The sequence below is a fragment of the Lagenorhynchus albirostris genome, chromosome 14 (genome assembly GCF_949774975.1).
Source record: "Lagenorhynchus albirostris chromosome 14, mLagAlb1.1, whole genome shotgun sequence".
Classification (NCBI taxonomy): domain Eukaryota; kingdom Metazoa; phylum Chordata; class Mammalia; order Artiodactyla; family Delphinidae; genus Lagenorhynchus; species Lagenorhynchus albirostris.
The window spans coordinates 20385202-20412867 of NC_083108.1; the positions used below are offsets into that span (position 1 = coordinate 20385202).

The 27666-nt window shown below is 37.9% G+C and overlaps 1 protein-coding gene across 1 annotated transcript in view; it reads right to left on the reverse strand.

Annotated features, from left to right (window-relative positions):
• Positions 1-11163: 11163 nt before the first annotated feature.
• DCC (DCC netrin 1 receptor) overlaps positions 11164-27666 on the reverse strand; it is a 764559-nt gene continuing 748056 nt past the window's right edge. The window contains exons 28-29 of the mRNA XM_060121767.1: positions 14990-15132; positions 11164-11332 (exon numbers count right to left, since the gene is read on the reverse strand). Coding sequence (XP_059977750.1) covers positions 11243-11332; positions 14990-15132 — 233 coding nt within the window. The 3' untranslated portion in view covers positions 11164-11242. The remainder of the gene's footprint in view (positions 11333-14989; positions 15133-27666) is intronic.

The following is a 27666-nucleotide window of genomic DNA, read 5'->3' on the forward strand; positions in this document are numbered from 1 at the left end:
CCCTGGAAGCCATCTTGAAATTGGCAAAGGTAGGGCTTTTGTGAAGAGAAATGTAGATGTGACAGGGAGTTAAAACTTTAAATTTCATGACTATCTGAGAAAAACTTAGCTAAACTGAAGGAGGTGGCTTTAAATGAAAAAGAAATAAAAGGCTCCTTTCATTGACAAGATTGAGATTTGTGTCTTTACTCAGCAAGAATTGGGGATGAAGAGAAAAATAAGAGTAATCATAGACAGTAAACAGTGCTATGTGACTTTGCACGTCTGAGGTAGCGTGTACAGCTTTTAAAAATCTTGGTACACTTAAATTAGATCTTAGCTCTCTTCTTTTTTATGTCCCCAAACGGTTCCTATTTCCTTTGGAATCTATGCTTGGTAGCGTGCATGGCACATGATCTGGCCCAACCTCACTCCCTAACTTCTTCATTCTATTCTTTCCATTTGCTCAGTGACATGCAACTGCACTAATTATCCATTACTCTCTCCCAGCCTGGGGCTTGCTCAGTTTTTCCCTCCATCTGGAATGTTCTATGTTCCCAATATTCACTTGGATTCCTCCTTTGTATCCTGTGGTTTCAGCTTAAATGTCACCTCCATGAAGAAGTCTTCCCCTATATCTAAGCTGTCTCCATTCCCCATCAATATTATGACTAATCTATAAAGATATGTCTATGTCACAGTCTTAGTTTATAGCACTCATTACGATTATAATTATTGCACCAATCTTTGTCTGCACAAGCAAATTATAAACTCCTTGAAGATGGAGATCACATTCATATTGATCACTGTTGTTTTTCTGGTACTAGTTCAGTCATTGGTACATGGTTAGTATTCAACAGACATTTGTGAATGAAAGAATAAAACTTTATATTCAGCAGTTCCGTATTAGCAACAGTTAAATATCTTAATCACTATTACATAACTTCCATTGATTTTCTAAATGTACTTCCTACTTTTTTCCCATAAACCATAAACTCCAAAAGAAAACCCACCCTGAAATATTAGTTCCATTTTTGTCTTATAAGTTCTTACCTTTGTATCTTTTTATTCATATAATAACTTCTTTTATCTGAATGGCCCTTTTCCATCTCTAAAGATTTTGATCTTATTATTTAAAGCTCTTTCCACATACCATATTCCCTATGAGGCTTCTATGAACCTTAGTTTGATACTCTGTATTCTGTTGGAATTTTGTCTTTATCTGTCTAAAGGGATCTAAATTTCTTACTTGAACTCTAGTCACATATATACATATATAGATACACACTTTTTTTTTCCTGTTAGTGAAAGATACATAGATTTATCCTTTGGTTTGCTGGTAACCTTAGCACTATGCCTTACAAGTGAATAAAAGGCACTAAATAAATATTGGTTATTTATATTAAGAAAAGGAAAAAATATTTTATAATGTCATTCATTTGAAAACTTTTTTCTACATCTACATGGTTACTACAGATTATACCTATAACATTAGAACCACACCCAAATGACTAATTTGTTAAATTCCTATTTATATATTTTAAATGCATAAAAAGGTTCACAAAAGTCAAGGGGAAAGACTGAGTGCAGAGACTTTCAGAAGTAGCATTCAGTAGGCTTTTGCCAAGTACTGAAAATTGTAGTAGGAGCTTTACATACATTGTCTAATTTAAATTTAAGCCCACAATATACATCTTAAAGTAAATGTTATAGTCAATTTTTTGAAACATCTTATTTCAGGAAGAAATAGGAACAATTAATGACAAATAAGGAGCCATAGCTACAAAATTAAAATACTGCCACTGTTAAGAGAGTTCCACACCAAAGACCAGTTTTTTGCTTGAATAAAAAGAAAAGTAGCTGAGGGAAACAACCACAGAGTCAAAGAATAGCACAAGAATTAAATCCTTAAGAAATATTAAGAAGGTGAAAAATTATTCTACTAAGAGGTATTTTGTCAAACTTACATATAGAGTCAGAAAAGATATTAGCAAAGACAGGGAAATTAAGGGACTGTCATTAATTTATAAAGAAGAATGTTAATTAAAACCTGAAAGGAATCTGGGAAAAATTACTTCTGTTATTTATTTCAAGAAATCTTTTGAATTGCTAATGAGGACATTTGGATTATCTCAGGAATAATTGCCTTAGTATTTATTGTATCAAATTATGAGTTTCCAAAGTTAAGGTGAAAGAGAAAGATTAGTCACAAATGAGAGAAAAGGAATATAGTAATATGGAAATAAGAAATTGGTAAATAAAAAATAGGTGAAGATTATACTTAGGTAAATAGAACGTAGGACAAAACCTAGGTGCTTAAAAAATACCTAGTATTCAACAATTACAATGGTGTCTGGAGAGTTGCCCCTAACAGTGAACCCCAATTTCCCATTATCATATCAATGGACTCAGAAAAAAATATAATAGAAGGAGGAAGAGGAAGGGGAGAAGGGGGAGAAGAAGACATTATTACTGAAAAACAGGACCTCTCCACCAAATCAGAAAATTTTTTTTTTCTTTTTTCCCTAGCTATAAGGCCAATAAAACTTCAAGGAAGCATAGTATATAGGCCATTCTTACCATATTTTTTTTTTTTTTTTTTTTTTTTTTTTTTTGCTATACACGGGCCTCTCACTGTTGTGGCCTCTCCCGTTGCGGAGCACAGGCTCCGGACGCGCAGGCTCAGCGGCCATGGCTCACAGGCCCAGCCGCTCCGCGGCATGTGGGATCCTCCCGGACCGGGGCACGAACCCGTGTCCTCTGCATCGGCAGGCGGACTCTCAACCACTGCACCACCAGGGAAGCCCCATTCTTACCATATTGCCAGTAATCTTATACAAAATGATCTTCAGATCACAAGTGAAAAGTTTATATCAACCAAAAATCCAGGCAAGTATCACTCCGGCTGCCTCAAAAAGCATCAGGCACCCAGAAGTTCCTTATTCCTTCCTCTAATCTCTCTCTTCTCCACTACATTCATTTGTTTACTAAACTGTCAGAACAGAACTGGGCAGAAAGGGTAAGAGAGGAACTAATGTGCTTGGGCACATTTCTTTTTACAGTAGTCCAGGTAGAGGTAGAAAACAGAAGAGATAGGGCATCTGTTTATAGCAAAGCTCAAGAGAAGGATTTTGGAGTAGTCAAAAAATGATATACTCTCTATCTTAAATACCCTAAAATGCTATAATGAAGATAGATAGCAGATGAAGAGATATACTCCACTTGGCAATCAGGAAAAAGTCTATCGAACACAAGGGGAAATAAAATGGGGTCAGGAGCAATTCAAATGACCAGGGGGTTGACACATGTTGATCTAAATAGATCTTCCTTTATTTCAGAGTAAATAGATTAAAAATACTTAAATCTAAAATAAAGATAAGAATGGGTTAAAGTAATGAGACATAAGCTGATAGGATAATCCTTTACAAAACCAGTAGAAGGTTCTTTCATAGAAAACTGATGTTTTCAGGTTTATTTATTAAAAAATTTATAAAAAAATCAACTATCTGAAAGAGAATTGGAATATAATGAAGAAAGAACAGGATAGGATAAAAAGACAGCATGATGAAATGAAGGAGGCAATGGGTAAATAAAGGAAGAACTGCAATAAAATTTAAAATCCAAGCGCACAATTAAAACCATTATTGGAGGCAAAGATTTACAAAAAGCAAAAGTTGTGATGTGAATGACCAACCTGAAAATATGCAAAGGATGTTTAGAGAAAAGAATAATGTGTGAAAAATAATGAGAAGTTTAATAATGGGGTGGAAGTCAGGAAATATTTGTAAGAGTTACAGATGCACCTTTAAAACACATCAAAATAAATGGAAATGAGTAATTAATGAATTGAAGAAAATTTCCATGAAAGAGAGCAGTGTCAACCTTTCTGAATTCCAGCTCTGGGATTTTCCAGAAAATTCCAGAGAGGTTTTCCAAAAACCTCTCTGATTTTCCAATTTCATTCAGATCTATTAAATTCTCCTACCTGCATATTAATGCAATCTGCTATCTATCTTCATTATAGCATTTTAGGGTATTTAAGATAGAGAGTATATCATTTTTTGACTACTCCAAAATCCTTCTGATAAAGATATTTGCAGTGGAGAGAGTAGCTAGTTTATCCCTTAACCTTCTCCTGTCTAGGTCAAACAGCAGTAATCCATTTTATTTTTCTTCAAATAACTGGTTTTCCGTGGAGATACTACCTCTGATAGCTTCTGTGAAAGCGTGGCATCCTTCTGTAAGAGACGATTACATAAACTGAATATGTGAGATAAAATAGACTGTTGGAAATATGTTACTTCTAGGGCTTGCATATCAGTTTAACATTTTGGTGTTAACATATATTTCAGGAGTCATAGAATAAACATCAGCATTTATAGAAAATGGCTCTGGAATATCCTTATTTGGAATTTTTAAAATCGTGGTAAAGTATACCTAACATAAAATTTAAAATTTTAATATTTTTAAGTGTATAGTACAGTTCAGTAGCATTAAGTATGTTCACAATGTTGGGCTACCATTGCCACCATCCATCTCCAGAACTTTTTTCATCTCCCAAAACTGCAACTCTGTACCTATTAAGCAATTACTCCTCATTCCCCTATCTTCCCAGCCCCTGGTAACTACTGTTCTGTCTCTCAATGTGATTACCCTAGGTACCTCATATAAGTGGAATCATACACTATTTATTCTTTTGTGATGAGCTTATTTCATTTCACATAATGTCCTCAAGCTTCATCCATGTTGTAGCATGTGTCAGAGTGTCCTTCCTTTTTAAGGCTGAGTAATATTCCATTATACACACACACACACACACACACTCATGCGTGCGCGCGCACACACACATATTTTGTTTATGTATTCATTTGTTGATGAGCTCTTGGGTTGTTTTCACCTTTTGGCTATAATGAATAACAGTGCTATGAACATGGGTGTCCAAATATCTCTTAAGTCCCTACTTCTAATTCTTTTGGATATATGCCCAGAAGTGGAATTGCTGGATCATATGGTAATTCTATCATATGGTAATTCTATGTTTAATTTTTTGAGGAACCACCATCCTGATGGTTTACGGCTGCACTAGTTTACTAGTTTACTAGTTCCCACTAGCAATGCACAAGGGTTCCAATTTCTCCAGGATCTTGGTGATCTTAACCACAATTTTTTTCTCTCTAGGTGGAATGATTATGCGTTGAAGAAGATGGGAAGAGCTAGGTGGCCTTTAAAACCCCACCTGTCCTGGCACTGGTGATGCATTGGCTTCAAGCAAACTCTCTGAATAGTTCTCTGCTTACCCAAAAGAGTTAGTAAAACTTTTATTAATGTGTGATTTTCTCTTAAAGAATAGATTACACGCCCAACTTCATCCTTCAGTACTCATAGCCATATATTATTCAGTGCGTATGTGTCCCCATGTTCTGCTGTTGACATGATAAGAATGAAATATCTTGAGGATGGAGAGAGTATTATATTTACTTGGTGTTCGCATGTTGAAATGGGAACAAAAATAGTAGGGTCTTTGCCTTGGGTTAAATCCCTAAAAACAGCCCTTGACATGAAGATTTGTGTAAAAGTGATTTATTATGAAGCGCTCCCAGGAGAAATCACTAGGGGGAGAGGGGGAGAGGGAAAGAGAAAGGCGGCAAGCCAAACATGGTTGCTATATCTAGGGTGCAATATTGTGGAGCATTCTCTCCCCACAGAGAGTTACTCTGGCTCAGTCCTGCAGGGGGACTCTGGAAATGAGCTGGCTTACACTGCAGAATTGTCTCAATGAGGGCATGGGGGCTGGAGTATTTACCAGCTATTGGTGAGATCTGATCTGGAATTTCCAACTCTCCAAGTTCTGGCAGCCCGAGGCAGCCCTCCGACACACACATGGGTATTTATTGGCTGTTGGGATAGAAAACATACTGAGCGTGTGGATGAAAAGGATCCAAAGGGACTGACAGTCTCTGATACACATGTCAAAAAGGCAGCATGTATCCTGAGGATGAGAATAGACAGGCAGGGGTTAGGGTCATGTGCATGTCGTATCAGCCATTTAATAGAAATAACATGAAGAAAGAACTTTGTATCAAAACTTTATTTATTAAACAAAAAATGCACCATTGGAATAACATTTCTATAAAAAATGAATATGAGACTGTTCTACAGTGATTACAAAACCCCTTTTTCCTCGTGTAGTAGTATACAAGATCATGTGTAGAAACAGTCATCGTTTTAAACTGTAAGCAAGTTTCCTTTCTCATAGAACAAGATTTACACTTAAATATTGCAATCACTAGTCTAATTTGGTTAACAATGCTAGAGTCTGACAATTTAAAGAAACTCTTTGTAGGCTCAAAATACCTTTTTTTTAAAAAAGGCATTTTGTAGCAACAAAAAATTTCTTTTTCCACTAAGGCTAGTTAAAGCTGTAGTATACCCATTTCTACCAAATAAACCTACCACTAGCACACTAACAATTTGTTTGAATCGCAAAGCCCTTTGAAAGAATGAGTAGCATTGATCTGTAAAATGCTATCAGAATATTGTAGGTTTGGTGGTATTGTGTTTGAACGACCCTGGAGAGGGAGAAGGCGGTGATGACAGCGATTCAGTGGAGGCTTTGCCTGGGCGTATCCTCATACTCAGCAGTGGACGATTCTTTTCCAAAGTGGTCCCTCTGAGATATGGAACACTGCAGCTTTAACAGCCGTATCTAGATTCCCAACCAGATCTCCCTTTGTATCATAAATTATCCAAAAAGAAGCCACTCTAAATAATAAATTAAATATTACTTATAAAAAGTACACCCCAGACCCACCCACCCAGCCCCCAAACCAGCTGACAATTCACAAAGTTCAGAATTGTCAGGTTTACCCTTCGATAATAAAAAACAGCATTTTTCCTCCTCCCCAACCTTCCTTTCTTGCATCTGAGAACACACTGAGATACCTTGGCCCATGCATCTGTGTTTGCGACATCTTGTAGAGTTTTGCTGTTGCTCTCCAACCAACGAAAAAATCATAGGATGACAATGTACAAAGGCTCTCTACTGAGAGCAGGAGAAATCCTTCAGAGAGTGCAACTAGAATTCCACCAAGTGAACATTATGCAATAGCGGGAACAGAGAGCCCAGACAACAGGCTTCGTGTGTGCTCTCCTGTATAATATCACTGACGAGGAACTACTCAGGCATTTCTTTTCAGAATCAGGACATTTCGGAAGCAGGTATTTGGATAGCAAGTTACACTGAGGCATGGGAGCACATATTTCAAATGCAATGGAAAACCATACAAAACATCTATCTATGATTTTTCCAAAGTCTGATTTAATTTGAAATGCTGGAATCAAGTGAAAAGCTTTTCTGTACACTATGAAAGTGATTTCTGAAAGTTACCAGAGAAATACAAATTATTATTATTATTATGAGTAAAATGGTGCTTTGAAAGTAATTTTAAAAAGAGACGGTAGATTTGAGTGTATGACTGCTCTGCTGCTCTAGAATGCTGGGGGTTCTCTATTGTGTATATGGGTTATAAACAGGCTAGGATACTAACCTCTGGCTTTAGGAATGGTCTGCATTTAGATGAAGTAAACTGGTCCAGGAAGGGAAAGCAAACTTGTTCCTCATCTATTTTAAAGTTCTGACGGTTTTGTTTTTTATTAACACAGCTAAAAGTAAGGAATTTTTCTATTTTTTCTCTCTCTCATGAACTAGAAATGGACATTCTGAAACTACAAGGAGTCTGAGTCTGGGACACAATTTTATCTAAAAGGTAAGGTGATCTCTTTAGAAGTGGGTTTTTTTTTTTTTTTGGTTAGAATTCCAGTCCAGCAGTCATGTATGAGACACTCTATTACATTTGGAGGAGACCTGAAGACGATTCTTTAAACAAAGTCAACAGACAGATGTATCACAAGGGTGGTTAGGAACGAGCAACCATCTTCAAGCACAGACTACAAAGCCTTCCAGAAAGACTTGTACTTAGATTCTTTATCAGAAAAGCCAACAAGTGCCAAACATTACAGTTTCCAAATGTTGTCTGGAATGGCACACTAATGTTGGACAGCTCTCCTTCTGTAGCTCTTACCAATGCAGGGGACGAAAACATACATGTCATTGTGAATCACCCTTATTTTGAAGAGAATAATGTTATATCCAACTCCTCCCAGGAAGCCTTAATAAGTTCACCTCTTATATCCCTGGCTTGATATATTTCCTTTTTTTCCAGCTTGTTCAATTGTGTGTGCATTTTATAATGCCCAAATATCAAGTTCCATTATTTAAATACCCTAGAAGCTTATAGCTCTGCTCTACAAAGAGGTAGCTATGACTAGTTTCTTACTGAATGTGAGTCACTAAGAAATATTTAAATTTTGGCTAGAGCATCCTCCAAATATGTTTTATGCATTTTGAGCTATCTGCATTTTTGTGAGTTTAACAGATGCAGAACTTTCTAGAGGAAAGAAAATAGCTTTCTTATCAGTATGAAATGAAAAATACCAAACTTTTTCAAGAGAAGGCTCTTGCCTGACAGTTCAGCAGAGTGCAGGGAAGGCCTGAGGATGCCCCGCCATGTTTTATTTTCTTCTTTTTCGGGGAGAAATGACTCCTGGTGGCAGAGCTGCTGGTTGGCTGTCAAGCATCGCTATGGGAGTCAAAGAGATTTATGAGCTTAAAGGGCCCTGTATGTCATGAACCAGACTCAGAGACAGATTTCTTCTTGTCAGGAGATCAGGAGACTGGGAACTTAAAGAGTTACCTATAAGCCTGGGCAAGCAGCTGTACACACATGTGAACTATCTGAGAGAACGGGGAGCAGAGTTGTACAGAGTTGCAGTCAAGTTGTTTCATATTCAAACCATTGGGTACATCTCCCAGGAGTCTCTTGTGAGAATTTAAATGGATTCTACTCTATATACAGTGCATGGAGCTAAGAGTTATTAGCATTGCCGATTACTGAAATAAACCATTGGATTTGTTTAATGAAGAAAGTTTCAAGAGCATCCACTGAAATCAAATAATGTATATTTTCCTATATTTTAAAAAATGTATTTCCTAGGGTCACTGACTTCAGAGGAGTCTAGTATGTTGTGAAAATGCTAGTTCTCTTGATTGTGCAGATACAGTCTAGAGATTGAAGATGTGACTAATCCCTGAAATCCGAGATTTGTAGCTCATTCCAAACTGGACACTCAGGATGACCTTCCTCGGATGTCAAATGCCTTCAGAGTCTGTTCCATATTTGTGAGGATTAGAAAGGGAAAGCCATCCTAGGACCTCGAGAAGATAAGGCTGGTCTAATGAACATTTTCTTTTCTGAGCTAACGGATTATTTCGGTAAGACTCAATATTATGTTATGAAATGCCTTGTTCCACGTCAGTGGAGGGTTGTTTTCCGAAGCACCCTAGATGCTGAATAAGAGTTATCTGCCCCATAGGATAACACCACATAGCTCTTCAGAAGGACTTCATGAAAATATAAGTAAATTGATCAAGCACTCTTTGTTGAAGGAACAATTTCACAAATGGACCGGACTTTCTAATGAACCATTTGAACAAGCCCTCTCTTTGACATAAGATTTCCTTCCCGACATAAAACTGTAAAAAAATAATCTGAATTATTACTTCCGTTACAGTGCCATTTTACTCAAAATATTTCATTCAGGGATTCATATATAATTACCCACCTAATAAAAGGAGCTATTAGGCTGTAAAGATCCTATCCCTTCCATGCTCTTTTAAAATTATGACCTACTCAAGCTTGAAATCAAAGGCAGAGCTGAAAGGAATAATTCAGCTGAAACTCTCTTACTGGGTTTTCAAGTTGCCTAACTGATAAATATGCAGACTGGCTCCCTTTTGGCGATTCAGCTGCATAAATGGATTAACTCCAAATGCAGCTTCAAATTCAAAAACTAAAAGGGTGCACACAAAATCTTTTTAATTTCACCTAGTTGCAAGCTGTAGATAAACACGGCAGTGGGAGTTTAAGATTCTATGTCACAATGAAGATGCAGTTTTAAAGAGTATCCACTGGGTTTAGGATGTGTCCCAAGTGTCAAGTGATGGCTTCCCCTCTGCTGCTCTCTGACTCTGGGCAGGCATGGTGCAGAAGGTTTCCTTGACAACAGAGCTCGGTGGTTGTCACCTACCAACACGGCCTGCTCTAAGTCAGTGAGGACTCTGCTGGTGGAAGTGACATCACTCAAGAGAAGGTACTGTTTGAAACTGCCTTCCATTTTCCTCCCCTCCCTCGTGATGGCTCTGCCATTTCCACAGAGGGTTTCAGAAAGGTGGGTCAGGAGGCCAAGGGATGTGTGGAGACAGCCACCTGGCCAGGGCTGGTTGCCAAGGGGAACTCAGGGAGGGATGGGGTGGAGTCTAGCCAGACTCCTGAGGGAGATGGACTTGGTGAAGCTTTGAAATATCATCACAGTGTGGTATGGCATGAAAGCCACCCAAATTAAAGTTTCCTATTACAAGCTTAAGCACGTCATTATCATGTGTCTGAAAAGATTGCATATTGTATCCTCTTTTAGGAAATGGACTGGTTGCTGGCAGGATGCCACTAGTTGCAGATTTCTAAATGTTCCTGTTCTCCAGACATCAATGTTAACCAAGAGTGGATTTACCAATACTTGCTAAAATGGGTGAATTTTATAGCCACTTGCTGAATTCCACCACCTGTGCAAGAATGACTTGAGTTACAAAACGTAAGCATTTGCTGCCTTTTGTTTACTTTTTTGTGCTGTCAGAAAAACATCCAATCCTTTGGTGCTATGTGGTGAGAAAATTCCCATGGGTGCTTTGTACCTTAAATCTGAAAATAAAATAGTGAGCTTGCGCTGATTTGCCATGGCAGGGTACAGGCTTCAATAATGCACTTGCATTTTGTAAGACTAGACCTACACATAGAAGAAAATGACAGGCCTTGATGAAGGAAAACGTAAGCATCTGTCATGACACTGTGGTCACTGCAGTGGCAAAGGCCCAGGACTATTCTAGCAGCTTCAGCTTTGATATTGCAGTGAAGATGTATCTTTGCTTTTGTTAAGGGACCCCAGAGTCATCATTTTGAAACTCCTGATGCCTATGAAAGAAGGGATGCTTATTCCTTCTGAACTGCTTCAGGATCTTCCAGAACTCAGTGGTCCTGACGGTTAACCTGTACACTGGAGAGAGTTCTTGGACACAGGTGTGCTGTTTATGGGTAATTGGTAATGCTGCAAAGGTCCCGGAAGATTCAACTCATCAATTCGGCAATGTGTGTTAAAAGGCTGAGCCTGTGATAGCGTTAAGCTGCTTCATTAGCCCTTCCAAACTTGCCATTTGTTCGCTCAAATCATCCTGTTCATACACCTACAGAGAGAATGAGAGCAAAGAATTAGTACAGGTGGATATCGGTGCACTCCTTTGGTTAAGGCAGGGCCATGTCTAAATGATTCACCGTATTCTCATGCATGGCACGGCGGCCCATAGCCAGGGGCTGTGGACTCAGCATATCATCATTGAAGGAAGATGCTGGTAATAAAAGAGGCAGTGATGAATGACTGTCTGCTATTTCACTGTGTTCATCCTTGTGAGGAGGCAAAGGCTTTAGTGTCAGAAAAAATCTTGTTTCAAATCAAGTTCTACCAAACTGTGTGATCTTGGACAAGTTAGTAAACCTCTCTGACGTGTAGTTCTCAGATGTAAAATGATGATGACGATATCTATTTCATAGGCTATTCTCAGCATCCTGTGACATGTTTAGTGCTTATCAGTGTTCAGCACATGGTACATAGTCAACATGTTCCTTTTCCTTTCCATTAGGATATGAACAGAATTTACCACCAGGTCTCCTTTCTTTGTAACACCACATAGGCACTTTTTTATGTGTGGAAACTTGACCTGAACAGTGAAAAGTCTGAGGATTATGACCTTAGTTTGTGTGTGAAAACAGAATTCTCACCCCAAACCAGACCTGCCTCTGTTCGTGGTTGTAGAGGTGACCTTATGACACGGTTTGATTGGTGGATAAAATGGAAAGCCTGAACTGCAGAATCTTAGTGACCATACTGTCTGTAACTCTCCCTTACCGTGAGCCACTAGAATCGTGCCATGAATAATACCTCGCTATTAGTGAGCACAGACCCCCTGGTCACTAGCCTCGGGGATTTGGATTCAGTAGGTCAAGGACAGGTTAGAATCTCTTCCTTCTATAAAGCTTCCCAGCTAATTCTGATGGTCAGCCAGTGGGGAGAACAAGGCTGTGGTGTTGCTTTGAATCCCAGTTCTTCTATAGACTTGACCTTTTGAGTCTGTCTCCTTATTTGTCAAATGGGAATAGCAAGCTTACCTCACTGGGTGGCTGGGAGGATTCCCCAGGTCAGTTTGGCGAGTGCTAAGTGCTCAATAAATGTTAGCATCTTTTTTCTTTTCCCTTCTCAAAATACCCTTTGTTTTGACGTATACATACCGACTCTACCTGGTTATTCTTGGTGAGCGCATTCATTTGATGAACTTATTGAACCAAATTGAGGCCTGAGGCATGATGTTTTGCTCTGTGGAGGCCAGGAAGCATTACTCAGTACTATGGTCAGAATGTATATTAAGTCCTGCCAAATAAACACCCTGGATGCCATGAGAACACTGGTGGAGAAGAAACAACTTGTGGTATTAAACAGGTTGGAAATGGTACCTTCTTGTGGGAATCTCAGCCTGCCAGTGAATGATCTGGTCATGTAATGTGTAACCTTCAGAGTTTAACAGGGATCGAAAGATGTAGCCAATTTGGCCCAAAAGACTGACCTAGGTATGAGGAGGGATGCTGAAGTGAACTGATTAATTTCATAACTCCTTTCCCAAAATGAGGTCATAGTTATCTGTGTAGTTTTCTCAAATTATTTAGATCTTGTCCAATACAGCAACATCACACCACATGTAGCTACTGGATTTTCAAGATATGGATAGCCTGAATAGAGGTGCATCGTACACATGAAATACACATCGTATTATGAGCACTTAATACAAAAAAAGTAAAATATCTTAATAAATGTTTATATTTATTGCATGTTGAAATGATAATATTTTGGAAGTATTGGGTTAGATGAAATATATCATTAAAAGTAATCTCACCTGTTTATTTTTACATCTTTTCATGTGGCTCCTAGAAAGTTTTAAACTACACATGTGATTCACATTATATTTTTATAGAATAGTGATGATCTACATTATTTGTCCCATTTCTATATTTCCTTTAACAGATTATATAATCTTATTGCTGTTCGTATTATACTTTTGGCTGTCACTCCTTGGAGTCACTATATTTTTTTAATCAAACTTTTAAAACAGTTTATTTTTTTATTTTTATTTTTTTGGCTGCATCGGGTCTTATTTGCAGTACGTGGGGTTGCAGTGCACGGGCTTCTCTCTAGTTGTGGAGTCCAGGTTTTCTCTTCTCTAGTTGTGGTGCACAGGTTCCAGAGTGCATGGGCTCTGTAGTTTGCAGCACACAGGCTTTCTAGTTGAGGCACGTGTGCTCAGTAGTTGTGGCGTGCAGGCTTAGTTGCCCCATGGCATGTAGGATCTTAGTTCCCTGACCAGGGATCGAACCCGCATTCCCCGCATTGTAAGGCGGATTCTTTACTACTGCACCACCAGGGAAGTCCCTTAGAGTCAATCTTAAGTGCAAAAACTGGGCCACCTGACATGATTCCTTATGAGATGAGATATATAAATTTAGGAATTTGATCTGAATTAAGGTATGGCTAACAACTGTGACACTAAACTATTGCAATATGTAAACAGCTATATCCTGACAGAGCAGTGCATTAGATTCTTGTAAATTTGAATCTTTTAAGTATGAAAGTATGTTAATTATGTAACATACTTCTGCAAACATTCACACACATACACATATCCAGACTGTCTGATCTCCAAGTGTTAAAATATTTTATTATTTGTAGTACTGAAAACAATAAAATCAAGAAAAAATTTATGTTAATTCAAATGAGATGATTCTAATCTGGGTTTTTTTGCGTCTTTTTTTCCCCTCCAGTCCTCTAATTTTTCAAGGTATCATATGTGTTAGTACCTTAGCCTTCTTTTAAATGTTTTCTCTTGAATTATATTCAGAAAGACTCCAGAGTTTTCTAAATTGCTGCCTTCAGGCAACGTCTTTTTAAATCTCCCTCAAAATGCATTGTTGGGGGAATTGTTTGCTTTCTCAAAATTTCGATTTTTTTTGGTCTCCATGGAGTTTTTCAGAGTTTTCTAATTTGATCACTTTTTAGCTGCCTCCCTTAGAGTTGGCAAACTTTTCTCTCATTAAATAACTAAACTTTCCCCTCTAAATATACCAGTTCCTTCTTTTTTTTTTTTCTTCCTAAATTCCTTCCTTCATTTCTTCATTTTGTGTTTTCCTCTTCTCAATTCTGTATTTCTAGGCTATTTTATGATTTTATAAGTGACATGTATAACTTCAGAAAGCTCCTCAGAGTATAAGCTTTATTACTATTTTTCTATTTTAAAGAATAATTATATAGTTATATTTCCAGGTATGCCAAGGTGTTTCATCTCATTGATGAAAATGTGTGTGTGTGTGTGTGTATAATTTTTTTTTTACATCTTTTAATGTGACTCTTTGAAACTTTTAAATTACACATGTGGTTCATATTATAGGATAGTGATAGTGTATATCTATCTATGTATATATACACACACGTGTATATTCATATATATACACGTGTGTGTATATATATACATATATGTATGTAAAGTCACTCATTCTGTTGCTATCTGCTTGTATTTATAAGGTTGGCTTTAAGTACCAACGATTTTTTAATATAACTAAATCCCTGATATAATATTTTTCCCTAAAGTTTCTTCTCTTCATATGTAAGTGCAGGAAAACAGAACTAAACAAACAATAAGAACAACAAGGGCTTGGGGTTAATGGAGAATGCTGGTTGGCTTAGACTGCATTGCACAGCAGTGCTTCCCTTAATGGGGCATGAAGTTCAAGGATGGTCTTACATTGGCTGGATCCTCTGTTGGTTTGTGGCTCTCCTCAGACACTTCAGGGGCTGTTGGCACAGATACAGGAAGCAAAGGAGATCTTGCCTTTCCAGCCAACCCAAGAGAGGCTGTTTTGACATGAGTCTTGGGAAGAGTAGGCCCTAAAAGGAAAACACAGAGTGATGAAAGTACCGTATAAAACACCCTGGAACAAACTCTCACGCATGTAAGCCGAATCCAGTGGGTTGGCATTGATTTTAGGTTATTGTTCATTCTGTAGTCTAGAGATGGATTCTGACACAATGAACAGGCTTATTTTATTTCTACTGAATCGAAAACAATCCCGATTAGGCCTCTCCAGGTGAAGCTCCACCAGTCATACGTAATTTCAAGTGGATTTCAAATCTCCCTGTGACAGGTTGCCTGGGAGTTGCAGACTGTTCATCACACCTTCTAAAGTGTCAGCCCAGCTCATTTGGGGCCAGCCTCAGCTTTGAGCCAGAAAGCCCTGGGCTAAACCACCTATATAAGCCATAAACTGTGAGTGCCAAGGAATATTTGTGCAGTTAAAAGAGATGGTTGCTCTGATCTGGAAATGAGTGTTAGATGTTACGGTACAAAACAGTCCTTTATGGCTAACCTGACTGAATATCATTATTGATTTTCTTTCGGAAAAGAAAAAAGATATGATTCTGTCCTGATGAGTATTAGTGTCTCTCTCAATGAAATACATTCTAATCCTCATGAAAATCATTTGAGTAACTGCTGAGTTTCTCCCAAATGATACTTTAGTCTGCTATAAACAATGGCTACCTTTTCTTTTTGGGTCTAAAATTTGCCTTGTAAATTCTGCTTAGATTATAGCAGTAATATAACTTTGTCCCTATAGTCTAAAACAAAAAATTTATAAAGGCATATCGAATCAGCTAGTATACCTTACATACCTAAGGACTTTTGTCATTCTTAGTACTATAACCAAGACCTCAGCATAGAAGGTACTGAAGTCATCAAAAGAAGTTTGCCTCAGTTCTCTACTATCATCAGTGATGATATTTAAGTTCTAATGATCACAATGGTGTACTATATATTTTTGGGGAAAAAAGTTATTTTGACCATACTTTCAAAAACATAATTCTAGTTAATAAAACTCAAAAGTTATTCTACTATCAGAGAAATAAGGGGTATTTGCTTACTGGGAAAGAAAGAATGCAAACAATCTAGGAGGCTAGCAATTTGCTAAATGCTAAATCCCAACAAAAGCACATTTTTTCATACCGTGGCCTAGCATTTAATTCCTTCATATTTATATTCTTTCACTCTTTTTCTTAAACCAAGGCTCAAAGTCTGCAGTTAGAATCATTTATCACTAGAGGGTGATCTGAGGTTTTTGGTAACTCATATGAGAAGAGATATAGAGACAGGAGAAACAAGAATAATTTTCTTAAGGAAGGAATATTTATGGAGTTCCTACTAAGCTCTAGACTTATGCTAAGCATTTTAGTTTATTTTAGGCAAAATAACATAGTGCAGAAGAATTTGCTACTTACCAACCCAATCTGAATTCAGATCCTATAAAGCCTAACTACGTACTACATATGTAATTCCTTGTTCAACTAATTTCTCTTGCCTGTCTCTTCATCTATAAAATAGAAATAATAATTTGTGAGGATTGATAAGATTAAAGTGGCTGCTTTCCTGTAACTTGTTCAAAGAGAGCTAGCTATTATTAATATTTAATTGCCAAAACAAGCCTTCTATCTCCAGTTCATATATGAGGATGCTAAAATGAAGAGAAATGGAGTAACTTGCTTAAGTTCATACATTTCAAAAGGGCAGACAGAGCAAGGATTTGCAGCTGAGCAAATTAAGGTTTTATCATTGATATTTTGATCTAGTCCATCCAATTTAAATGAGGTTTTCGAAGAAGCAATGTAAAAGAATATGAAATCTAGTTCAAGACTATAAGTAACCTGAGGGTAGAAACTATTTATTGTATTACAGTTTCTTGTAGTTAAATTATGTTTGAATTTAAAGGGGAAACAATGAACTTAGCATTAATTTAAGCTACTTTTATTACAATGTTGTTTAAATTTATACAAACATAGAACTTGGCATAACCTTTATAAACTTGTAGTTCTAATACTATGCTATAAAACCAAAACATGTTTAAAATTAAATAGCAAAGTCCTATACACATACGTTTGGTACTCACTGCTGCGCCACAAGTGATTTTGGGTTTGTCTTACATGATCAATTTTCACTCTCAGTTTTTTTCTCTTTGAACAATAGGCAAACCTTCATTCTTCCAGAGAATGTAATGCCAGCTGGTTTTCGTTAGATCTGAAGAAATCATTTATATAGTAAGTCTGCCTCTGACTATGAACACAGTGTTCCTAGAGCCAACTTAGTTGTAACCCCAAATACAAAGGCAGGCATTTAAAAACCCTGGCAGAACGATGCTATAAAAGGGCCCTCTACATACTCCACCTTGTGTAATTCACATTAATCTTATAGATGATCACCTAAGGGAAAGCACAAAGTTTAACGAGGACTTTTCATACAGTACTGGTGAACGTTGAGAATGTATCTGTTGAACTCCCACTTTGAATTTCATTTTCTGAATTCTGTTTATAATCCCTTCGAGAATGTTCACAATATTCTGATGAAAGCCGAACGTAGCTTTATTGCCATGGAAAGTTGTTCCTCCTATAGGTCACATTCTGTGAGTCACCTCTTCCTTCCCTACATTTAGTAGAACAGAGTAGCGGCATTTCAACAATTAACACTTTATGTATATATCTTTTATATGTTTTGTTACAATTTTGACTTTGATTTTCTTGATGGTGTATGGTGAAATCTAATTGTTACTGAATTTTAAATTTTAGTTTTTTTTAAAAATTGAAGCATAGTTGATGTACAGTGCTGTGTTAGTTTCAGGTGTACAGCAAAGTGATTCAGATATATATATGCTTTTTCAGATTCTTCTCCACTATAGGTTATTACAAGATACTGAATATAGTTCCCTGTGCTGCTATATGGTAGGTGCTTGTTGGTTATTTTATATATAGTAGTTTGTATCTGCTAATCCCAAACTCCTAATTTATCCCTCCCCTCCATCCTTTTCCACTCTGGTAACCATAAGTTTGTTTTCTATGTCTGTGTGTCTGTTTCTGGTTTGTAAATATGTTCATGTGTATCATTTTTTAGATTTCACATGTAAGTGATATCATGTGATATTTGTCTTGGTCTGACTTCACTTAGTATGATAATCTCTAAGTCCATCCATGTTGTTGCAAATGTCATTATTTCATTCTTTTTTATGGCTGAGTAATATTTTGTGTGTATATATATATGTGTGTGTGTGTGTGTGTGTGTGTATATATATATATATGTATCTATATATATATCTCACATCTTCTTTATTCCTCTGTTGATGGACACTTAGGTTGCTTCCATGTCTTGGCTATTGTAAATAGTGAACATTGGGGTGCATGTATCTTTTCAAATTAGAGTTTTCTCCAGATATATGCCCAGGAGTGGGAATCGCTGGATCATATGGTAACTATATTTTTACTTTTTTTTTTTTTTTTTTTTTTTGCGGTACGTGGGCCTCTCACTGTTGTGGCCTCTCCCGTTGCAGAGCACAGGCTCTGGACGCGCAGGCTCAGTGGCCATGGCTCACGGGCCTAGCCGCTCCGCGGCATGTGGGATCTTCCCGGACCGGGGCACAAACCCGTGTCCCCTGCATCAGCAGGTGGACTCTCAACCACTGCACCACCAGGGAAGCCTTATTTTTACTTCTTTAAGGAATCTCCATACTGTTCTCCATAGTGGCTGTACCAATTTACATTCATACCGACAGTGCAGGAGGGTTCCCTTTTCTCCACACCCTCTCCAGCATTTATTGTTTGTAGATTTTTTTGATGATGGCCATTCCGACTGGTGTGAGGTGCTACCTCACTGTGGTTTTGATTTGCATTTCTCTAATAATTAGCAATGTTGAGCATTTTTTCATGTGCCTATTGGCCATCTGTGTATGTCTTTTTGGAGAAAGGTCTATTTAGGTCTCCTGCCCAGTTTTTGATCAGGTGGTTTATTTTTTTTGAATATTGAGCTGTACGAGCTGCTTGTATATTTTGGAGATGGATCTCCTCTGTCGCAGCATTTGCAAGTATTTTCTTGTACTCTGTAAGTTGTCTTTTCATTTTATTTATGGTTTTCCTTGTTGTACAAAAACTTATGTTTGATTAGGTCCCATTTGTTTATATTTGCTTTTATTTCTATTGCCTTGGGAGACTAAGAAAGTACTGACGTAAGAAAGTATTGCTACGATTTATATAAGAGAATGTTTTGCCTATGTTCTCTTCTAGGAGTTTTAAGGTGTCATGTCTTATATTTAAGTCTTTAAGCCATTTTGAGCTTTTTTGTGTGTATGGTGTGAGGGTTTGTTCTAACTTCATTGATTTACATGCAGCTGTCCAACTCTACCAACACCACTTGCTGAAGAAATTATCTTTTCCCCATTGTATAATCTTGGCTCCTCTGTTAAAGATTAATTGACCATAGGTGTATGGGTTTCTTTATGGGATCTCTGTTCTGTTCCAGTGATCCATATGTCTGTTTTTGTGCCAGTGCCATGCTGTTTTGATTACTGTAGATTTGTAGTACTGTCTGAAGTCTGTGCGGATTTTGCCTCCTGATTTATTCTTTTTCCTTAGGATTGTTTTGGCAATTCTGGGTCTTTTATGGTTCCATATAGGATTATATGTTCTAGTTCTGTGTAAAAAGTCATGGGTAATTTGATAGGGATGACATTAAACCTGTAGATTGCTTTGGTTAGTATGGCCATTTTAATAATAATTTTTCCAACCCAAGAGCATGGAATATATTTTAACATTTCTTTAAATAGTCTTCAATTTCCTTTATCAATGTTTTATAGTTCTCAGCATGTAAGTCTTTCACCTCCTTGGTCAGGTTTATTCCTAAGTATTTTATTTTTTTGAGGAAATTTTAAAAGGGATTTTATTTTTAACTTTCCCTTTCTGATATTTCATTGTTAGTGTAAAAAATGCAACTGATTTATGTATGTTAATCTTGTATCCTGCTACCTTGCTATATTTGTTTATCAGTTCTAGTAGTTTTTGTGTGGAGACTTTAGGGTTTTCAACACATAGTGTCTTGTCATCTAAATATAATGACAATTTTATTTCTTCCCTTCCAATTTGGATACATTTAATTCTTATTCTTATCTGATTTCTGTGGCTAGGACTTCAAATACTATGTTGAATAGAAGTGGTGAGAGTATGTGTTCTTGTCTTGTTCCAGATTTTAGCAAGAAGGCTTTCAGCTTTTCACCATTGAGAATTATGTTGACTGTGGGTTTGTCATAAATAGCTTTCATTATGTTGAGATGTAGTCCCTCTGTTTCCACTTTGGTGAGTGTTTTTAATATGAATGGATGCTGCATTTTATCAAATGTTTTTTTCTGCATCTGTTGAGATGATCATGTGTTTTTTGTCTTTTGTTGATGTGATTGATGTATCACGTTGATCGATTTGCATATGTTTAACTATGCTTGTGACCCTGGCATGAATCCAGCTTGACCATGGTGTGATCCACTTTATGCGTTGTTGGATTTGGTTTGCTAATATTTTATTGAGGATTTTTGCATCTATATTCATCAAAGATATTGGCCTGTAATTTTATTTTTTGGTAGTGTCTTTGTCTGGTTTTGGTGTCAGGGTGATGGTGGCTTCATATAATGATTTTGGGAGTGTTCCCTTTTCTTCAAACTTTTAGAAGAGTTTGAGAAGGATCGGTGTAAGTTCTTTAAATGTTTGGTAGAATTCCCTAATGAAGCCATCCAGTCCTGGACTTTTGTTTGCATGGAGTTTTAAAATTATAGGTTCTATTTCACTTCTAGTGATCAGTCTGTTCAAATCATCTACTTCTTCTTAATTCCGTTTTAGTGGGCTGTACGTTTCTAGAAACTGTCTATTTCGTCTAGGTTGTCCAATTTGTTGGCACATAATTGTTCATAGTAATCTCTAATGATTTTTTTTTTCCTGTGGTATCAGTTGTTATTTCTCCTCTTTCATTTCTTATTTTGTTTATTTGGGTCTTCTCTCTTTTCTTCTTGGTGAGCCTGGCCAAAGGTTTGTTGATTCTGTTTATTCTGTCAACAAAACCAGCTTTTGGTTTTATTAATTTTTTCTGTCTTTAAATCTCTATTTTATTTATTTCCTCTCTGATATTTATTATTTCCTTCCTTCTGCCAACTTTAAGTTTTGGGTTTTTTTCTAATTCTTTTAGGTGGTAGGTCAGGTTGTTTTTCTTGTTTTTTGAGGAAGGCCTGTATGCTATAAACTTTCCCCTTAGGACTGCATTTGCTACATTCCATAGATTTTGTATGGTTGTGTTTTTATTGTCATTTGTCTTGAGGGATTTTTAAAATTTCCTCTTTGATTTCATTCTTGACCCACTGGTTTCTTAGTAGCATGTTGTTTAGTCTCCATGTAATTGTTTTTTTCTCATTTCTCTTTCTATGGCTGATTTCTAATTTCATGCCATTGTGGTCAGAGAAGATGCTTGAAATAATTTCTATCCTCTTTAATTTGTTGAGACTTGTTCTGTGTCCTAGTATGTGGTCTATCCTTGAGAACATTCCATGTGTGCTTGGGAAGAATGTGTATTCTGTTTCTTCCAGATTTAATGTTCTGAAGATATCAATTATGTATAACTGTTCTAGTGTGTCATTTAGGATCTCTGTTGCCCTATTGATTTTCTTTCTGGAATCTGTCCACTGATGTCAGTGGGGTGTTAAAGTCTCCTACTATTATTGTATTCCCATTAGTTTCTCCATTTATGTCTGTTAGTATTTGTTTTACATATTTAGGTGCTCCTATATTGTGTGCATATGTGTTGAGTGTGATATTGTCTTCTTGTGTTGATCCTTTTATCAGTATATAGTGTCCTTTATCTTTTTTTATGGACTTTGTTTTAAAGTCTATTTTGTCTGATATGAGTATTGCTACCTCTGGTTTCTTGTCATTTCTATTTGAATGAAATATCTTTTTTGCTCCCCTCACTTTCAATATAGGTGTGTCCTCCACTCTAAAGTGGGTCTCTTGTAGGCAGCATATTGTAGGTTCTTGTTTTATTGTCCAAATGCCACTCTGTCCTGTGATCAGAGCATTTAGTCTATTGACATTTAAGGTAATTATTTATAGGTATGTATTTATTGCCACTTTAAATCTTGTTTACCAGTTGATTTTGTATTTCTTCTTTGTCCTTTATCTTTTGGTTTTTCCTTTTGTGGTTTGATGGTTTTCTTTTGTATTGTGCTTGAGTTCGTTTCATTTTTGTGACTCCATTATATGTTTTTGATTTGTGGTTACCCTGGATTGCAAGTATGTTAACCCATTACTGTATCTACTTGCTTGAGACTGGTAGTCATATAAGCTCAAACACAGTCTAAAAAAATTATATTTTCTTACTCCCCTCCCTGACACTTTGTAATTTTGATTTCCTATTTTACATCTTCATGTTTATCCTTTTGCTGTTCACTGTGTAGTTAAAATCACTTTCACAAAATTTTTTTTTGATTTTTAAAAAATATATGTACTGGCTTATTTAAGTGATCTACAATGCTTTTATGTATTTGCCTCTCCTATTTTGATTTTTCCCTTTCTTATAGATTCTTGCTTCTTTTCTATTTAGAGAACACCTTTCAATATTTCTTTCAGAGTAGGTTCAGTACTGATGTATTCTTTTGGTTTTTGCTTGTCTGAGAAATTCTTTCTCTCTCCTTCCATTCTAAATGCTAATTTTGCTGGCTAGAGTATCCTAGGTTGCAGGTTTTTCCCATTCAGAACTTTGAATATATCTTGCCACTCCTTTCTGGCCTATAAAGTTTCTGTGGATAAATCAGATGATATCCTTATGGGGGGGTTCACTTGTAACTATTTGTTTTTCTCTTGCTGCCTTTAGAATACTCATTTAACTTTTGCCATTTCAATTATGTCTTATTGTGGGTCTGGTCAGGTTCATCTTGTTTGGCACCCTCTGTTCTTACTGTACCTGGATATCTTTTTCCTTCTGGGATCCCTATTATGCATAAATTGGCACACTTTATATTATCCCACAGATCTCATGTGTTACTTTGTTTTTCATTTGTCTTTCTGTCTGGTTGTGTAATTTCTGTTATTCTGTCTTTGAGATCATCATTCTTCTCCATTAGTTTGCTATTTTATTGCCTGTTACTTGGTTTTCATCTTGGCAATTGAGTTGTCTAATTTTGAATCTCTCCTCTATAGTTTCTTGTTACAGTGATCTGCATTTCCATTGATAGTCTTCCTTAACTCCTTCAGTATTTTTATTACCTCCTTTTTGAACTCAAACAGGGGATTTCTCATTTTTTAATTGGGAGTGGTTCCTCTGCGTTTTCATTTTACTTAGAAACAGTTATCTACTGTGGCTTTGAAGGGCTGTTTTTATGTGGGAGTGACCCTGGGTGAGGCCAGTATTTTTGGTGCAAAAGGGCCATTTTTTGGTATGGATGCTTGCCACCTCTTTCCTCAGGTTGTGCTGGCCCTTGTCCTGATAAAGGGTGTGTTTGGTGTTGTCGTGACCAGAGCCTTCAGTGGATGTGGGGTGAGCCCTCCTCTTTGTCCCATAGTTGTCACAGTCCTTTCAGGGGCAGGGTCTGCTCCCCAGTTGTTGGAGTGGAAGCCCCCAGATCCAGTTTTAAGCTGTGGTGTGAGGAGGTGGCACTAGAGCCCTCCCACTGGGAAGGAGTTGCTGCATATTCCTCCCCAGGAGCTGTCCACCAGGACATGCACTCTGTGACGTTGCCTGCCACCTATGGTGGGCACCCACAAAGTACACTGTTGTAGGCTCTGCCCTTGGATCAGTCTCTGTTGTGGGAATGCCAGTGTTCAGCTTGAATGTCCCCCAAGCACTGCACTCACAAAGCTGCTGGTGTGAACTTGCTGAAGTCACATACCAGCACCCACTGTGGGACCACAAGGACTGTGGGACCAAAAGGAATTGGCTCAGATTTATGCCCCACATCCACGTGTTGGCAACCCGCCTGTGCATTCCCAGAGCTCGTAGCAGTGCCCACTGTGAGCACACTGAGATGAGACTGCTATGCTGGGTCCACAACCTCCCTTTGGGCACATGTTGACAGTGGGCCTCCTATGGCAAACCCAGCCTCCATCCTGTGCACATTCCCAGTTGTGGCCTCGACCACACTCCAGGGCCTTCAGGCTGTCTCTGTGCAGCTAAACCAAGTCCTCTCTCTAGGTCTGTCTGCTCAAGTTTGAGTTTCAGAACCCAGGCACTGTGCGTGGCAGCAGACATGTGTCTCAGGCCGGAAAGTGCAGTGAGGTGGCAAGGACTGTCTGTCTGTGCTGCCTGCTACAAGCCAGTTGCTGCACTTTCCTCTGAGACTCCCTATCTGTCCCTGCGAACGTCCCAGCCAGAGAAGGAGGTTCCCCGGGTGAGGGAACATTTCCTGTTTCATAACTCCCTGCCAGACATGCAGGTCCCATCTCAATTCCTTTTTTTCCCCTCTTTCATCCTACCCAGTTATGTGATGATCTTTCTTGCAGCTTTGGTTGTATGAGATCTTCTGACAGCATTCAGTAAGTATTCTGTGAGAATTGTTCCACACGTAGATGTATTTTTGATGTATTTGTAGGAAGAGGTGAGCTTCCACATCCTTCTAGTCTCCCATCTCTGCCTAAATTTTAGTGTTTAAATTTTTAGATAATCTATTTCTGAAAAATTTACATTTTAACCCTTAAACACAGGCAAATATGTCTAACACATATTTACAAATTAACACAATTCACTTTAGCATATATATATAGAGAGAGAGCGAGCAATACAAAGAGTAACACAAGAAAAAGTAAATGGTATGGGCTTAGCCTACTATGCAGGAAATTAAAACAGGCCTGTTGTATACTTGGAAACATGTAAGAATAAAGATTCTTTTATAACTTATCAGACTTCTAGTTTTGCAGAGAGAAATTATAGTTCTATTAAAATACATTCTAATGGAATATTTGCTGCCTCAGATCCTAATGACTTGGGCAGATCCACAGTGTATTATACTGCATCTGAAATACTTGTATTATTACAATAGATGCACATATGCCTGAAGAGTACCATAGCTCAAACCCATTAGAAAGAAGATAATTGATTGTCTGGGCAACAGTTAGAACCTACTGAGTGTTGAATACATGCAAGATGCTGTGCATTTTACAAAAGGAATTAAAGCCATTGCCTCAGCTCAAAGACCATGCAGTGTTTGTTTAAACCTCATGTTACTGCCTTCTCTCAAGTAATATTCACAGATTCAAATCAATTTAGAATGCTGGAACCCTGACGGCCCTTGAAGTTCATCTAGTGACCCTCCCTTTATTTTGCTGGAGACAATACTGAGGTCCCTGAAGATCAAGAAATCAAGGTAGAAAATTTCAATAACATTCCCGTACAGGAGGAGAATTTTGAAGAGTCTCTTAGAGTTCAGTATTAGCAGGGTGTTACATTTTTTTTTCATCTTCCTGAATGGGGAATTTAAGGGAAATTTTCCAGGAGAGATTTATCACAGCCAATAAGACAACTTTGGTCTTGAAACTGGTAAAGCCTGGGTTGGTCCTTACAAGGTCACCAGTTTTTTCTTCACTTATGTACTTGCAGTTCACTATGTATTACTGGCTCCTGTTTTGATTTTCTAAGTCTGCATCTTTTATTCTTCTGAAGAACTACAAGACATGCCTTTACTTCATGTCTGAGACCTTACTAGTGGCTCTTCCAAAAGGCTACATTCTGAATCTATTTTCTCTACATCATTCAAACCAAGCAAACATCTTCCTAAAAAATAGCCAGTCTAACAGCATAGACTATGTTCAAGTGAGAAAGTAGTGTAGTCACCTGGCATCTGGATTAGTAAGTGATGTCTAAGAGCTCAGTCCAATCTGCAGAGGACTCACTCTAGGAACCATCTTGCTGCCTCTCACCTGCTGATGGATTGCTACTGTTGGCAGGTGATTTATCCTGAGTCCATTCATCATTTTCTTCTGTATTTTTAAAAATTGATATATAGTTGATTTACAATGTTATAGCCATTTCAGGTACTCAACATAGTCATTTAAACCTTCCTGGATTGCAGTTGCAAATGGGCTTTGTCACCCTTCCTTTGTTGCTGTCTGGCTTTTTCTACACTGCCCTCATATGCCAGTTTAAAAGCCAACTTTAATCCCCCATTCTTGTGTGCTCCTTCTCCATGATGGGTTATTTGAAGGCATGATAGCCTTTGCCTTGCCTGATGGTGTTCTGACAGCCTGAAAGACAGCCATAATCCTACCCTCCCAAAGAACTAGTGAAATCAGTAGCAATTAGAAAAAGCATTTACTTCAGGGTATTACACTCCTATTCTTCAATGTCAAGAAATGATGGAATTTTTGACAGCTTTTCCTATTTTTATAGATCTAGGGAGCAGCCTCTAGAGAAGACTTTGCTTCATATTTATTTCTTCACTCTGGAGAACTGCACTATGCTGATAATTGGTTTAACATAAATAATTTTAATAAAACTTCTCTTAATAAAACTTCTCTTAATTTCAGTGACATTTCTGAGTTTTATCAGAGTAATATAGCAAAGGAAAAGAAAATGGGAGAGTGGCCAGATGGTGGAATAGGAAGACCCTGAGCTCACCTCCTCTCATGAGCACACCAAAATCACAATTATCTGCAGAACAACCATGGATATAAAAGATAAGAACCTACAAGAAAAGATTTTTTACAACTCTGCATAAAGAAGCGGCCACAACGAGACAGGTAGGAGGGGTAGACTTATATGATATTATCAAATCCTATACCCTCAGGCAGGCAACCCACAAATTGGAGAATTATGTTGCAGAGGTTCTCCCACAGTAGTGAGAATTCTGAGCCCCTTGTTGGGCTCCCCAGCCTATGGAGAAGACAAGCCCCCAGAGTATTTGACTTTGAAGGCCAGCAAGGCTTCATTTCAGGAGCCCCACAGGACGGAAATACAGACTTCACTCTTAAAGGATGATGCACACAAAGTCTGATGCATGCCAGGACCCAGGGCAAAAGAAGTGATTTGATAGGTGCCTGGGCCAGACCTACTTACTGCTTAGAGAGTCTCCTGGAGACGTGAGGTGTGGCTGTCACTCACCCTCAGCATGTAGATACTGGTGACAGCCATATTTGGGAAAATTCTACCATGTGAACCCTGCTCTTGGCATCTTGGCTCATCAGCCCCACCCAAAAGCCTGTAGATGCCAGTGCTGAGACATCTCAAGCCAAACAGCTAACTAACTAACTGGGTGGGAACACAGTCCCACCCATCAGCAGACATTAGCAGACAGGATGCCTAAAACCTTCCTGAGCCCACAGCCCTGCCCAACAGCGGGCCAAGACCCAGCTCCACCCTCAGTGGGCAGGCACCACACCTTCCCTCCAGAAAGCCTGCACAAGCTTCTAGACATGCCCCATCCACCAGACAAAGCAAGAAAAGTTCCATCCTGCAGCCTGAGGATCCAGCCCACCCACAGCAGGCTAGGCCCTGTCCACTAGCAGGCCAATGCTAGCTGAAAAATTCCCTAACTTGAGAAAGGAACAGTCACCCAAGTCCAGGAAGCACAGAAAGTCCCATATAGGATT